Source organism: Chaetodon auriga, chromosome 4 (genome assembly GCF_051107435.1).
Source record: "Chaetodon auriga isolate fChaAug3 chromosome 4, fChaAug3.hap1, whole genome shotgun sequence".
NCBI classification, from domain to species: Eukaryota; Metazoa; Chordata; class Actinopteri; order Chaetodontiformes; family Chaetodontidae; genus Chaetodon; species Chaetodon auriga.
The window spans coordinates 4,498,858-4,510,912 of NC_135077.1; the positions used below are offsets into that span (position 1 = coordinate 4,498,858).

The window sequence follows — 12,055 nt, forward strand, 5'->3', positions numbered from 1 at the left end:
AGAGCTTATGAAATACAATTCTCAAATATTTTTTTATGTAGTAATTCTTCATGTAAATACATTTCATGGTTCTAGCTTCACAAAAGTGAGAGTTTGCTGATATACCTTAAAATAATTTTCAATTTATTTTTAATACTTATTAATAACATAACATTAATGAAAATAATCATTAACTGCAGTCCAATTAAAATAGTTCAGACTTAGCTCCACCTCAACCAACTAAAACAGTAAAATGCTGCTTTTACATAACATTTTCTTTAATATATGGTGCGTACATACTTTTTACTTAACTAACATTTTCAACACAGTACTTTTAGGTGTAACAGTATTTTTTACAGTGTGATATGAGTACTTTTACCTAAGCAAAGGACCTGAATACTTCCTCCACCACTGCCCCCACCTCAAGAAAAACAACAAAGTACAGACTCACCTGTCGGACCCTGTCCCATAGTGACGTAGAGTCTGAATCATAATGTCAATTCATGAGCCAGTTCTAAACCAAACATGAAGGGCACCAGCAGTTCATGTGAGATTCAGAACAGCTTCTGGTAATCTGTGTTTTATCCTCCGCCTGTACGTCTGTGTGCAGCACAGCTAAAACCAGGTCATCTTGACGTTTTTGTGAGAAATGTGTAGCTTCACACTAACACAGATACTGTAAGCTCACGGTGCTGTCTAACTCAGTCTGCAGTTAGTGTACAGCACTCTGCCGTCACATCACTGCAACGTCCATATGGTCCTCATTTCAGCTCGGGCCACACTCACGAACAGTATCTTTAAAACAAGTGGAATTTCTGAAAGCAAAATAGCTCCAGAAAGGACTGGAGGGCCTGGCGCCACCCAGCATGAGTAACAAACATGATAATCACATTTTTGGAGCTCTAATTAGAAGATGTCCGGGCCCCTCAGTGCAGACTTCAAGTTGTTTTCTGTATCCCTGACTCTGATAAGAGAGTCTGGTCGGCCTCCAACTAGAATAGGAGCAATTTAAAAGATCCAAGTGGAGGAGTGAAGCGCCGAGTGGCAGCTGAAAGAATGACTGAAATGCCCTGTGGAGCTGAGATAAGAGCTGAAAAAGAAATAATGGTAAACATTATAGAGAGCCCACTCACAGAATATTTTCCTGCATTTATTTAAAACTTCTGTGGACTCTTTGAGGGGTAGATTATATCCTTAAGGGAACAGCGCTGTGAAATTATTTAGAAAGAGGAAATGAAAAAGTTGGTTTTGTAAAATTCAGGAAGCAGCATAACAATACAAAAATAGTTTTGCGTTTTCGAGGGGTTATTTGTAGTTTCCATTCAACAATTCTGCACATCAGATTATAAGAATATAGACTTGTTATTCATCGTAGTTTCACTGATTGATTGGAACCAATAATCAACTCTTAGAAATCTGTAACTTTTGGTGCATCCTCAATTATCGCATCTGTACAAAGTCAAAGTGAACTTAATGGTCAACCAAACAATGCAACAGGTGGTTACACGGAGGATTGTGTTTCTACATACTCCAATGTCAAATTTTGAGGTATGTTATTGAGGTGCAATAATAAAAGATGCAATATAGAAAGTGCAAGTGCAGAAGCAGCGTGGGGATGCAACTGTAAACATGTGTTGTGCATATAAAGAGCATAGTGCAAACATTAAGTCATTTTGACAGTCAGTTGGTCTTTGTTTGTGTAATCAATACAACACATTGTGTCTATGAGATGTCAACTTTTCAGGAACCATGAAACACAGCTTCACGTGAACATTGACCACTCTGCATTTTTGAAAGGATTTCATGAATCACTGATCCTGCAAATGAAACCAAAGATTACTTCCAATATTGATTAGTCTATCAGTACAAATACTTAAATAAATGGCCCTCACAATTTCCCATAGTCCAAGTTGGCATATTAAAGTGTCTTGTTTTGTCTGACCATCATTGAAGAACTCAAAGAGATTCAGTTTAACGGCATTAAAGACTGAGGAGACCAACAAACTGGAGAAGCTTGAATCAGAGTGAAAGAATTGATCGATTACTGAAATAGTCGCCAATTAATTCTCTATCGATCGTCTAATTAATAAACTGTTTAAGCGCTAAATGTAACATTAATTTGTGTCTTCTCCTGTTTTTAAGTAATTTCCTGAACTTCTGTGGGTGAACTCAACAGCACATGCCTGTAGCTGCTCTGCCGTCGCCCCTCTCCTTCTCTCCAGGACCTCCTTCCCCCCTTTTTCTCCTTCCCATTGTTACAAACCAATGCGTCCCTTTTCTTTTTGACCCATCCTGTGGAATCTGCTGCATCACTGAAGACAAACTGTTTCAGTTTAAGTGACAGCGCTCACCTCCCTGCCCCCTCACACCCCACACGGGCCCTGGCCTCTTCCACAGCGCCGACAGACACAGAGCAGGCAGGGCTTCATATGCAAATACAGCCTGAGTGGGCGGCAGCGCCGAGCGGAGTGTGCAGCAATGTGAGGACTCGCGCAAGCCACGCCCACAGAAGCCAGTTGCTAAGCAACCACCCACGAGGGGGAGGGAGGGGGGGGGGAAGGAGGGGCCATGAATTCAACAACTGTTGCCTGATCTGAGCTCTCACTGTGTGAATGCGAGTCAGCCGGCGAGCCAGTCAGAGAGAGAGGGAAAGTGTGTGAGTGTGAGGGTGTGAGGTCCAGAGTCTGTGCTTGTGTTTGTGTGTGTTTGTGTGTGCCTGTGTGTGTGTGTGTGTGTGTTACAGAGAGAGAGAGAGAGAGAGAGAGAGCCAGTCACGGTCTCTGTCGGTGGAGGAGAAACCAGACAGCCGGTGTAGTTTTAAAGTGAACGATACATCCTGCACCGCTCCTCTGCCTCTCTTTGGATTATACCACCAACAGGGATTCACCCTTTGGACTATCCCGACGCTTCCTCCTTTGAAGGGAACACCTGTGTGGTGTGTGTGTGTGTGTGAGTGTGTGTGTGAGTGAGTGAGTGAGTGTGTGTGCGCTCGTGAGCCAAGACAACGGACTGAGCCCTGGTGAACAGGGCGAGTGGATGACTTCAGTGGATGAGGGTTTGGCCGGGGGAACAAGGGGGACCGCTGAACATGGACTCTCCTCACCAGTGAACGGGGTAAGCAACCAGACTGCAGCCAACCAGCCGGAAAATGGGGATGATGAAAGAATACTTGACAGAATGGGAACAGAGGAAAGACTCAGAGAGACATGAGGGTTGAATGAAAGAAAGGCGAACACATGATGGTAGTTTTTAGTGAAGGGGGGAGACTGGCGAGTCAAAGGCGGGGGGGGGGGGGGGGACAGTCCAGCAGCAGTGCAGAGTCCATTGTCCCCCACTTTGTGTTTGGATGTGTGTGTGTTGCATGCGGTTGACCCTGCCTCGCGGCTTCCCTGCCTGTCTCGCTCAGCTGCTGGCGTCTGTGTCACCACACTGCGCCGTCCTGTCTCTTCCGCTCGCTCTCATCTCTCCCCTGTCTGCTCTCCAGTATCCCTCCTCATCGTTTTCACTCCCTGCCTCAGTCGCTGGTGGCTCTGTTGCGCTTCAACATCTCTCTGACACTAATGGGATTAATTGGAAATCAGGGTCGCTGGGAGAAGAGGGAGTGAGAGAGGGAGACGGCGAGTGTGATCAAAAGAAGTGTGCGGGACAGACGCAGCATGTCCAGGTGTAGACAGATCGAGGACAGGTGCTGGAGTGCCGTAAATATGAGAACAACAGGTTTGCTGTCGATCAGGACTGAGGTAAATATAAATGTCAGGCAGTCTAGTCTGTTATGATTCAGGGTCTGTCGGGTGTCTTCAGTATTAATATTCATTTACTTGGAATTCCTCTGAAGTCATTGTGCTCTGTAAGTGTAATTCACGTTAATCCAGTCTGTCTGTTTATTCAGGACATAGTTCAGTGAAAATGCTGAAGTTTATACCACAGCAGTCACATTGTGGTTTGAAGCAGCCACACTGAAAATGTAGGTGTACTGTTGACATAACAGACACATAACAGGCCAGCGTCATCATTGTAAAAATAGGTTTTCCTGTCATTTGGATCAGATATTTGGGCTGTCTAGAAAAGTGTGACTACAATGTGTCGACAGTGCAGCAATATTAGCTTTTAAGTCACGAGCTGTTGACAGTAGAGCAGATAGTTGCTGTGCTCTTTGTTCCTTCTAATATTCATTCATGACTCCTAAAATAGAAAGGCAGGCCGAGTCTAATTTGTATTGTGGGGATCACAGTAGCAACATGTGACGTCAGACCCCGTCGTCCTTTTGAATACTCCTGGTCTGTGACTGGACGTTACATAATGAGATCTGCTCTTCCTCAGCCCAGCAGGACGCTCCCTGCTCGTGGTGCCCGGCTCAAAACATCCCTGGAAGACTTTTGTTTTCCACTAGAATCGTTTTGCAAATGTGCATGAAGTTGAATATAGTTGCAGCGACTTTGTTTCCTTAAACAAGTCTGACGTGCAGTCGTGTGTCTTTGACCGCGCACAGTTTGTACACCAGGACGAGAATAACTAGATTAGTTGGCTGTACTGGATGAATGGCGACTAATCCTCAGCAGTTAGAATAGTCGCTCCTCTCTATTATTTCTTCCGTACTTTCTGATACTGAATAAAGAACATTCTCTAGACAAAACAAAGAATTATCCTTCTTATCTTAATGCACGTCTTCACAGTTAATGTAGTTTCAAAGCTTAATATTGTCTCTGAGCTTGCGTTGAGCATCTGCAGAAGCTCTCTTGGTTCTTGTAGTTTTCCTTTTTAGAAAATATTAAAATGGGTTATTGCTATGCTCACGCAACAGCTGACAAGAGGCAGGGGCCTGACCACCTGCTGAGGGTCTGCCTCTAACGACTCACTGAAATGCCCCCATTCAACGGACAACAGCGAGAGGGCTGACAAACAGTTGCTCGAGAGAGAGAGGGAGAGAGAGAGACAATGCATGTTGTTAAAGAAAGACAGCGAGGTCCTTTCTTTTCTTTTCACCGGACATGACTTTGATGACTCAGAGAGGACGATCAGTGCGCGAGACACGACACACTTGAGCTGTGAGGACGACGGATTTGGACGCCGAAGGAGAAGGAGAGTTGTTAAGCTTTTGTGTTGCGACATGTGATTCAGGGTGTTGTGCTTGTCTCATCGCAGTCCCTAATAATGCTAAACTTAAACCATTAATCAATCGACAAAAATGAATCAGACGTTGTGTAAAAATGTCCAGATGTGCGGCTTCTCCCAGTTTTATATCATTGTGAATTAAGCATCTTCAGGAAACTGTAACTAAAATAAAAAGTATTTTCAGCCGCAATTAACTGTATTACACTGTCTGCTGTACGTCTGCAGTTTGACGTTTGTGGGTTGATTGCCACCTCTTTGTTTTGATATAAAGCAGTAGCATGTTTTGTTCCAACATATTGTAAGTAGTTGTTAAAGACTTAACAGTTCAGAACATGCAGGTGACACCCTGGGAAAATAAACCCACAGATACAGTAGTCACACACCTGTCTGCTTGTGTGACAGCTTCTCTTAATTACACTTCAAGATGACAGTGACAGTGTAACCTTCACTTAGACTTAACATGTAGCTTTCTTTCTGCTTTGTAGTTTCTCTGTATTTGAAGGATTGGTAACACACGAGCAGGTGCAACGAAGCTCTTTGGTTGAACTTTTGGACCGGTTTGTGCCTCCCACATGTGGAGCATTGACTGAATGGCAGCAGGACACGACAATCGCTTTGCTTGCAGCTTTGAGACCCACAATTAATGGAGCTGAACTGTCTGGTCACACTCTCAGTTCGTGCAGCTCATCCATTAATTCACACACACAGACAATGTAATAGCTCACTTAAATTGCTCATAAGCAAAGGATGTATTTCAAGTTCTCCTTGTTTAACGGCCCCACTCTATACACACACACACACACACACACACACACACACACACACACACACACTCATTTCTTAACAACTAATCTCAACTGTCAGTAATACAGTGCCTGTTTTTAACCCTTTACTCTTATGTGGATAATCTGAATGTATAATAATCCAAATTTTCACCTGAACTGCCCCCTTGATGAAGTCAGGACCGACTAAAATAAACTCACTCTGAAGTATTTACCTCATCTTTCCACTTGTCAGACATTATTTCCTACAACAGACAAGACAGTGACACACACGCACTGTTTCACCTTTGTGCGTTTCTCATGTGTGTCTCAGCTGGGTTTCATTGGGAATACCTCCACACAGTCTCCAGTGTGCTGCTCCAGTTCCTCCCTACATTGTCCTTTGTCCTGCGCAACATTCCTGGTAATCCAAGCAGCTACCCGTTTCCCTCGAGACTCAGGTGGGAACAAGTGTATGTGTGTCTGTGAGAGAACGTGTGTGCGTGAGTGTTTGTATTTGTAATTGAAGCACAGTGCAGAGTGTAGAATGCTAATGTTTTTGTAGCTGAGTCGGTGTGTGTGTGTGTGTGTGTGTCAAACTGCTCTGAAAGGCCCGGTGTTGATGTTGGACTGAAGCGTTTTGACTTAAAGATGAATGAGCAGAGCGGAGGAGAGGCTTCTTTTAAAATCCCTTGTATTTGTATGCAGTATTTCTGCTGGGCGACGATGTGTGTCTCGTTTGCTTCTCACAGTGTTGACTTAACAAAATGTTGGTGAAATGTGAGTCATTACTTCCCCTTTGTGTAACGTGTGAGTGTGCATGCGTAGGAAGAGTATCGCTTATCATAGGAGCCGAATGATACAGACATGCAGGCAGATACATGCACACATACACACACACACACACGAACAGTACAGAAACAACAGAGTGTTTCTTCTCTTCCGTCATGGTTTCTTTTTTTTTGCAAAAGCAATATCGTGTGAATATGATCGTTGCTCAACAAATCCAAGGTGACATCCTCAAATTCAAGTTCAAAAGTGTGTTGGGGAAGCTGCTTTGGCTTTGCTAGCTACCAGTTACTGATACCAGACAAATCTGCCTTGGTGAGTTAAAGATACTTCGAAAAGTAGTTCTAACCACAAAAAAATAGCAAAGAGCCATGAAATTATAACAAAATATTATACAAAACAGTCACATGCCAGCAAACGGTTATTGCACAAAGGTCCCACTTGTTCACAAGTTACACAATTAAATACCCAAAAAGTGAAATATTTCACTATTCATGGGAAAGTGCATGGAATACCGCTCCAGGTGGGGATAGTGCATGAAGCAGGATTACTCAGTTAGCCAGGTAACTTTGACAACATCATGCAACAACCTCTCTGAACATTTGCTCACATATGACAATGATCAGTACTGATGTGTTCTGAGGTTTGTGTCTTCGCAGTAGATTTACTCTCAGCTTGCGTGTGTCACGAGTGAAAACGCGGGTTTTATCGGTTGAGCTAGTCAGTGTCATGTATTTGCTGAAGTCTAGCCATGATGATTCTTCCTCAGACTGAGATTCGGGAGGCTTATCCCTGATGACACTGTCGCTGTGTGAGCACTGAGCAACGCCCTTTTGCACATGCACAAAGGTCGAGTATGTGGTGGTGGCGGCTGCCTGACGAATGCACTGCCTGGGCATGCCTTGACAGCCGTTAGGATGGAAGAAAAAGGTGCCAGGGCTGGTGAACAGGGTTCATTTGGAGCGGAGGAGCCCGAAATACAAATCAGTCCTAATACTGTAGTTTCAGTAATAAACTGCACAAAAAAATGGCTACTCTTATATCATTATGCAAATATGAATGTCATTGAACTACAAGCACGCTGCAGAATATAGTTAGACTTCTGGTTCCTTCCTGTTCAAAAGCCCAAAGCATTCGATTTAATATTAATACCCACATTGAGAAGCTAATGTTTGGTGTGATTGCTTGAATAATCACTCAAATGAATGACTAATCAATAACCATCTAATCTTTTCAGCTCTGTGAGTTAGAATATCCCTCTTAGGCTCTGTGAAGTCACCCATGCCCCCCGTCTCACTGCTTCTGGTCACCCACTGGTGAGATCTGAGGCTCAGAGTGACAGAAAAGCCACAGAGCCAAAATGCTGAATATCAAAGCACGAGCATTAAACGATTCACTTTATAGGTGAATATTTCTGTGGTGGCAGCACTGGAGCAGCTCAGGGCTTAGAAGAATGGGGAGAAAGAGAGTGAGAGAGGATGAAAAGAACAAAGAGAGAGAGAGAGAGATGTAAAGCCTCTGCAGAGGAACGCCTCTTATCTCTGGAGCTCAGTCTGACAAACACGAGCAGAGAGACTGCTGCTCTTTCTCTGCTGCCCTCCTCTCTCTTCCTCCTTCCTCTCCCTCTCTTTTTTCTCTCCTCCATCCATTTCTCTGTATTTCTCCCCGTCTCTCTCTTTGCCTGATCCTCCCATCCCTTTTTCCCGCTGACTCACACTAAATCAAAGCTTCATCAGTGTGGATCGATCCGGCTGATGTCAGTTCATGCGTCCGCTCATCCGGTCCCACCCCTCACCCATGTAGCACTCTCTCTGTTTCGTCTTCTCTGCCTTCTGCACGACACATCTTTGCTTGACTGTACAGTAACAGCATGGTTGCTGTCCAACTAGTTATACAACAAATAGACAACAGGAACAACGCATTTTAAAACCCTTTAAGCTTTATACATCCTCCAGACTAGTTGTGCTCATATGACCAAACACATTCCTCAAATATTCTTAGAGGGTTGTCCTCAGGAGAGATCTCTGCTGCATCTCTTTTAAAGGAAGGAGCTTACATTTGTACAGTTCAGCCAATTAAAATATCTAATGCAGATCAATTTGCATCAAGACTTGCCTTGACTTTGATGTCTTGTATGTGTGCTTATGTGAAACTTCAAAAGTTGAAACCAAACATGTTTATACTAAACAAGTGAAACTAAATTCGACACACAAGGGAATGTCAGTCCGCTAGCAGCATTTCCAGCTGAAAATAAGATGTTCAGGTTGTACCACTCGTACCCAGTCTCACGGTCTGGCAGCCATCCCTCACTTTTTACATTGAGATCAATAGGGCTTTGAAATGCGTGGTCATCCACATAATTCTCCAGCGTGCCAGAGGGGCAAATTAATGATTTGTTCAGCACTAAAATGTTATTGACCCTCAGCACTCAGCATCGACTAAAGGAGTGTGAGGAGAGGTATATACAGAGTCTTTTTAATGACGGCTGCAACAAAGCTGTTGTTGTTGTTCAGCCTGATAAAGAGTTTGGGCCTTTGATGACTTCGAGATAGAACACTAATCTCAAGTTAATTGGCCTTTCAGTAGCTAATTAGTTCATGTCACTCTGCCTGACACTGTGCGTGTGTGTGTTTTGTGGGTGTGCGTGTAAGCTTTAATTGTATTCAAGGGTATGCTGGCACCAGCGTTAGACGGAAGTGGCACTACAAGTAGGGACGCTACTAGTTTAACTACATTTCCCGGTCTCGTGGTGGTAGCGTCACTGTTTCCTGAATCGAGTAGCTTTCCAGTTGCTCAGCTCTTTCATTGGTCACGTAATGCAGCTGCATCCACACAAGCTACATTTTCCCCAAACATTTCTGAAGCTCAAAGGCAGCAGAGCTTTCTGTCGCAGTCTGAAATAAAGCTGCTAAAGATCAGTGAGCGCCGCCGCCGCCATACACGGGTGTGCATGTGTAGCCAACAGAAGCACCTCCATATGATGTGACATCACGCACCGGTCCTTGGGCTGATTCACCCATGAATGCGGCATGTGTTGGGTTGGTGGCACAGCACAGTTTGGGGTTCGGCATCTTGGCCAAGGACTGTTCGACACGCAGACTGGAGGAGCCGGGAATCAAACCACAGACCCTCTGATTAGTGGTCAACCCGCTCTACCTCCTGAGCCTCAACATTAAAAAAAAAGAAGTATCTTTGATGTTGTAAACTCCTCCTGCCGTGTTGATGAAGTTTGCTACATTTCTCTTGGGAGTAGCTTGAGTGTAGCAAAGCTTCATTTGACGCAGAGTAAATGTTAGCTTAGCTCACTTCACTTAGCTTGCCCAACACTGACAAGCACTGTGTTGAAGTACGTAGGTTAGCTAATGAAAATGTACTTGATGCAGAGAAAGGAAGTGAACTTTTTCAGAAGGTGAATGTAGATTATATAGATTTTAACTCAGAAAACATCAGAATACATTTGTCCTGTGAAAAACACACAGAAGCATTTTCTGATCTGACGCCGAAATCAGCATAATTTATCTGTTACTTCCAAAAACCACAAGTCTTCGCTGTTGACAAAGAAACGTGTTTGACAACATTGTGGTTAAGCTCTGGTTAGGTTTGAGCACCGACGTGACTTGGTTAGCTTTAGACAAACGTGGCCGTTTGAGTTCAAATGAATAATAACACATTTCATGAAGGTTAGAGGACCAGGTGTACTTCTTCGTCGACCTACATTCTGTTTCCTGTGTGTGAAATACTGAATACCAAGTCAGTTTGACTCTCCTTCCTAAGAATAAACTTCACCTCTGTGACATTTATTTCCATGAGGAATTTGCATGGTGTATTTGGACCAGATCACGATTTGACTGCGAGGAAGAAATAAAATTGCAAGTGAACATTGGAGTTGGAGCTGAACTTTTCAGTGTTTCTCTGAATGCACGTTTGCCTCCCACTCCCCTGTTTGTTCCAAATCTTTCTCTCACACAAACACACACTTCATTTTGTGACGAGAACGCGCCGAATGTTCGCCTCCCTATCGCAGCCGGTGTTGTGGCAGTCGTTGCAATGCAGTGACATCATTTGCATCTCACCGTTTTCTATACTGTGATCTCCTGCAGTGTTGCTCAACAGCCGAAGCCTCGCAAATGCATGACTCAACATTTGAAGTTTCAGGATTGTGTCAACATGTTACATAAACCTGTCGCTGCCAAGCCGAACTGAAAGCTTATTAGGAGGTCAGATTATTTTCCAGTCACTTCAGACAGATTTCCAAAGTGTTGCACACTTACATAGCTGTGCTTGTTATGCTTTTTATTTGACTTTCAGCTGCGGCTGATCTTTTCTCTGCTCGACCATCAGTCTCCTGTTCTCCTTTTCTCTCCATGTATTTCTCTTTCTCTCTCTTCAGCTCCCCTCAGAGAAGTGACAACTGTCGCTGCTCTTCATTTTCTCTTTCTCTTTTCTCCTCTTCTTTCATTTCTATTGCAGCTGCAGTGGATGTAAATAATACATTTTCCTCAGAGAGTCTGGCATTGTTAGAGTCTCTTTCTTACTCTGTCTCACACGTAACTCTTCATGCTGTACAACTGCTTCCGTACCTGGAAAATGTGGGCTGACAGCGTTTGTTTCTGCACCAGGTGTCTGACTTCAGAAGGTTTACAGCGTACACATGCTTATTCAGCCACACACGACAAGCGATGAATTACATTTAATAAATGTGAGTTAGTCAGTGGTGATTGATGTTGTATAGAAGGTCAGTCAAACTTTGAGGGGGTCGCTGCACAGAGAGCACATTCACACATACAGCTAGTTGTTGCTATAAAAGTACGCAGGTTGAACACAGACACACAGCAAATGTCTGAATTTCTCATTACAGAGAAGGAGACTGAATTTGTCTCCTTCATCCCTCCATCTTTTCTCATTCCTCTCACCTGGGAGAGTGCGAAAGAAATGATAAGATGTCTGTATTTTAACTGGGTCAGACCCTGAAGCAACAGACTCCGAGAGATTATTTAAAGTCAGATGTGGAAACAGAATATGTACAACAGCATGCATGCTGTGCAGTGAGAGGATGAGCAGCTGCGTGGTTCTTTACATCTGTCCTGTCCCTCTCTAGTAAATGTTCTTACATCTGAGAGAAATCCGTGGGCGTGATTGGTGATCAGTCATCAACTGAATTGAGCAGCGTATTTAAAAAAAATGCTGATATGTAAAAGCACCACCCTGAAAAACAAATACACTCAAGTCCGAAACAAATGCTGTGTAATACATTACGTGAACTACCAAACACTGAAAGGCTTCAGGCACTTTTATCACCTGATAAAACCTGCTGATAAATCATCAACAGCGGAGCTGTTTTGGCCCGAGGGAACACTTAATGGTGATATGGCCAAAGGGTGATGCGAAGGCGCGTCAAGCTTCAGGCAGAGCCG

General features: G+C 43.8%; 1 protein-coding gene across 7 annotated transcripts in view; it reads left to right on the top strand.

The window, feature by feature from the left end:
• rab11fip4b (RAB11 family interacting protein 4 (class II) b) overlaps nt 1-12,055 on the top strand; it is a 58,186-nt gene that overhangs the window by 28,181 nt on the left and 17,950 nt on the right. The window contains exon 1 of one of the 7 annotated variants that reach the window (XM_076728316.1): nt 2,581-3,093. The exons of 3 other annotated variants lie outside the window; for them this stretch is intronic. In XM_076728316.1, the coding sequence (XP_076584431.1) occupies nt 3,016-3,093 (78 nt within the window). In that variant the 5' untranslated portion in view covers nt 2,581-3,015. Of the gene's footprint in view, nt 1-2,580; nt 3,094-3,390; nt 3,720-12,055 lie in introns of those variants that run through there. 3 more of the 7 variants (XM_076728319.1, XM_076728317.1, XM_076728321.1) reach the window with 3 other exon arrangements.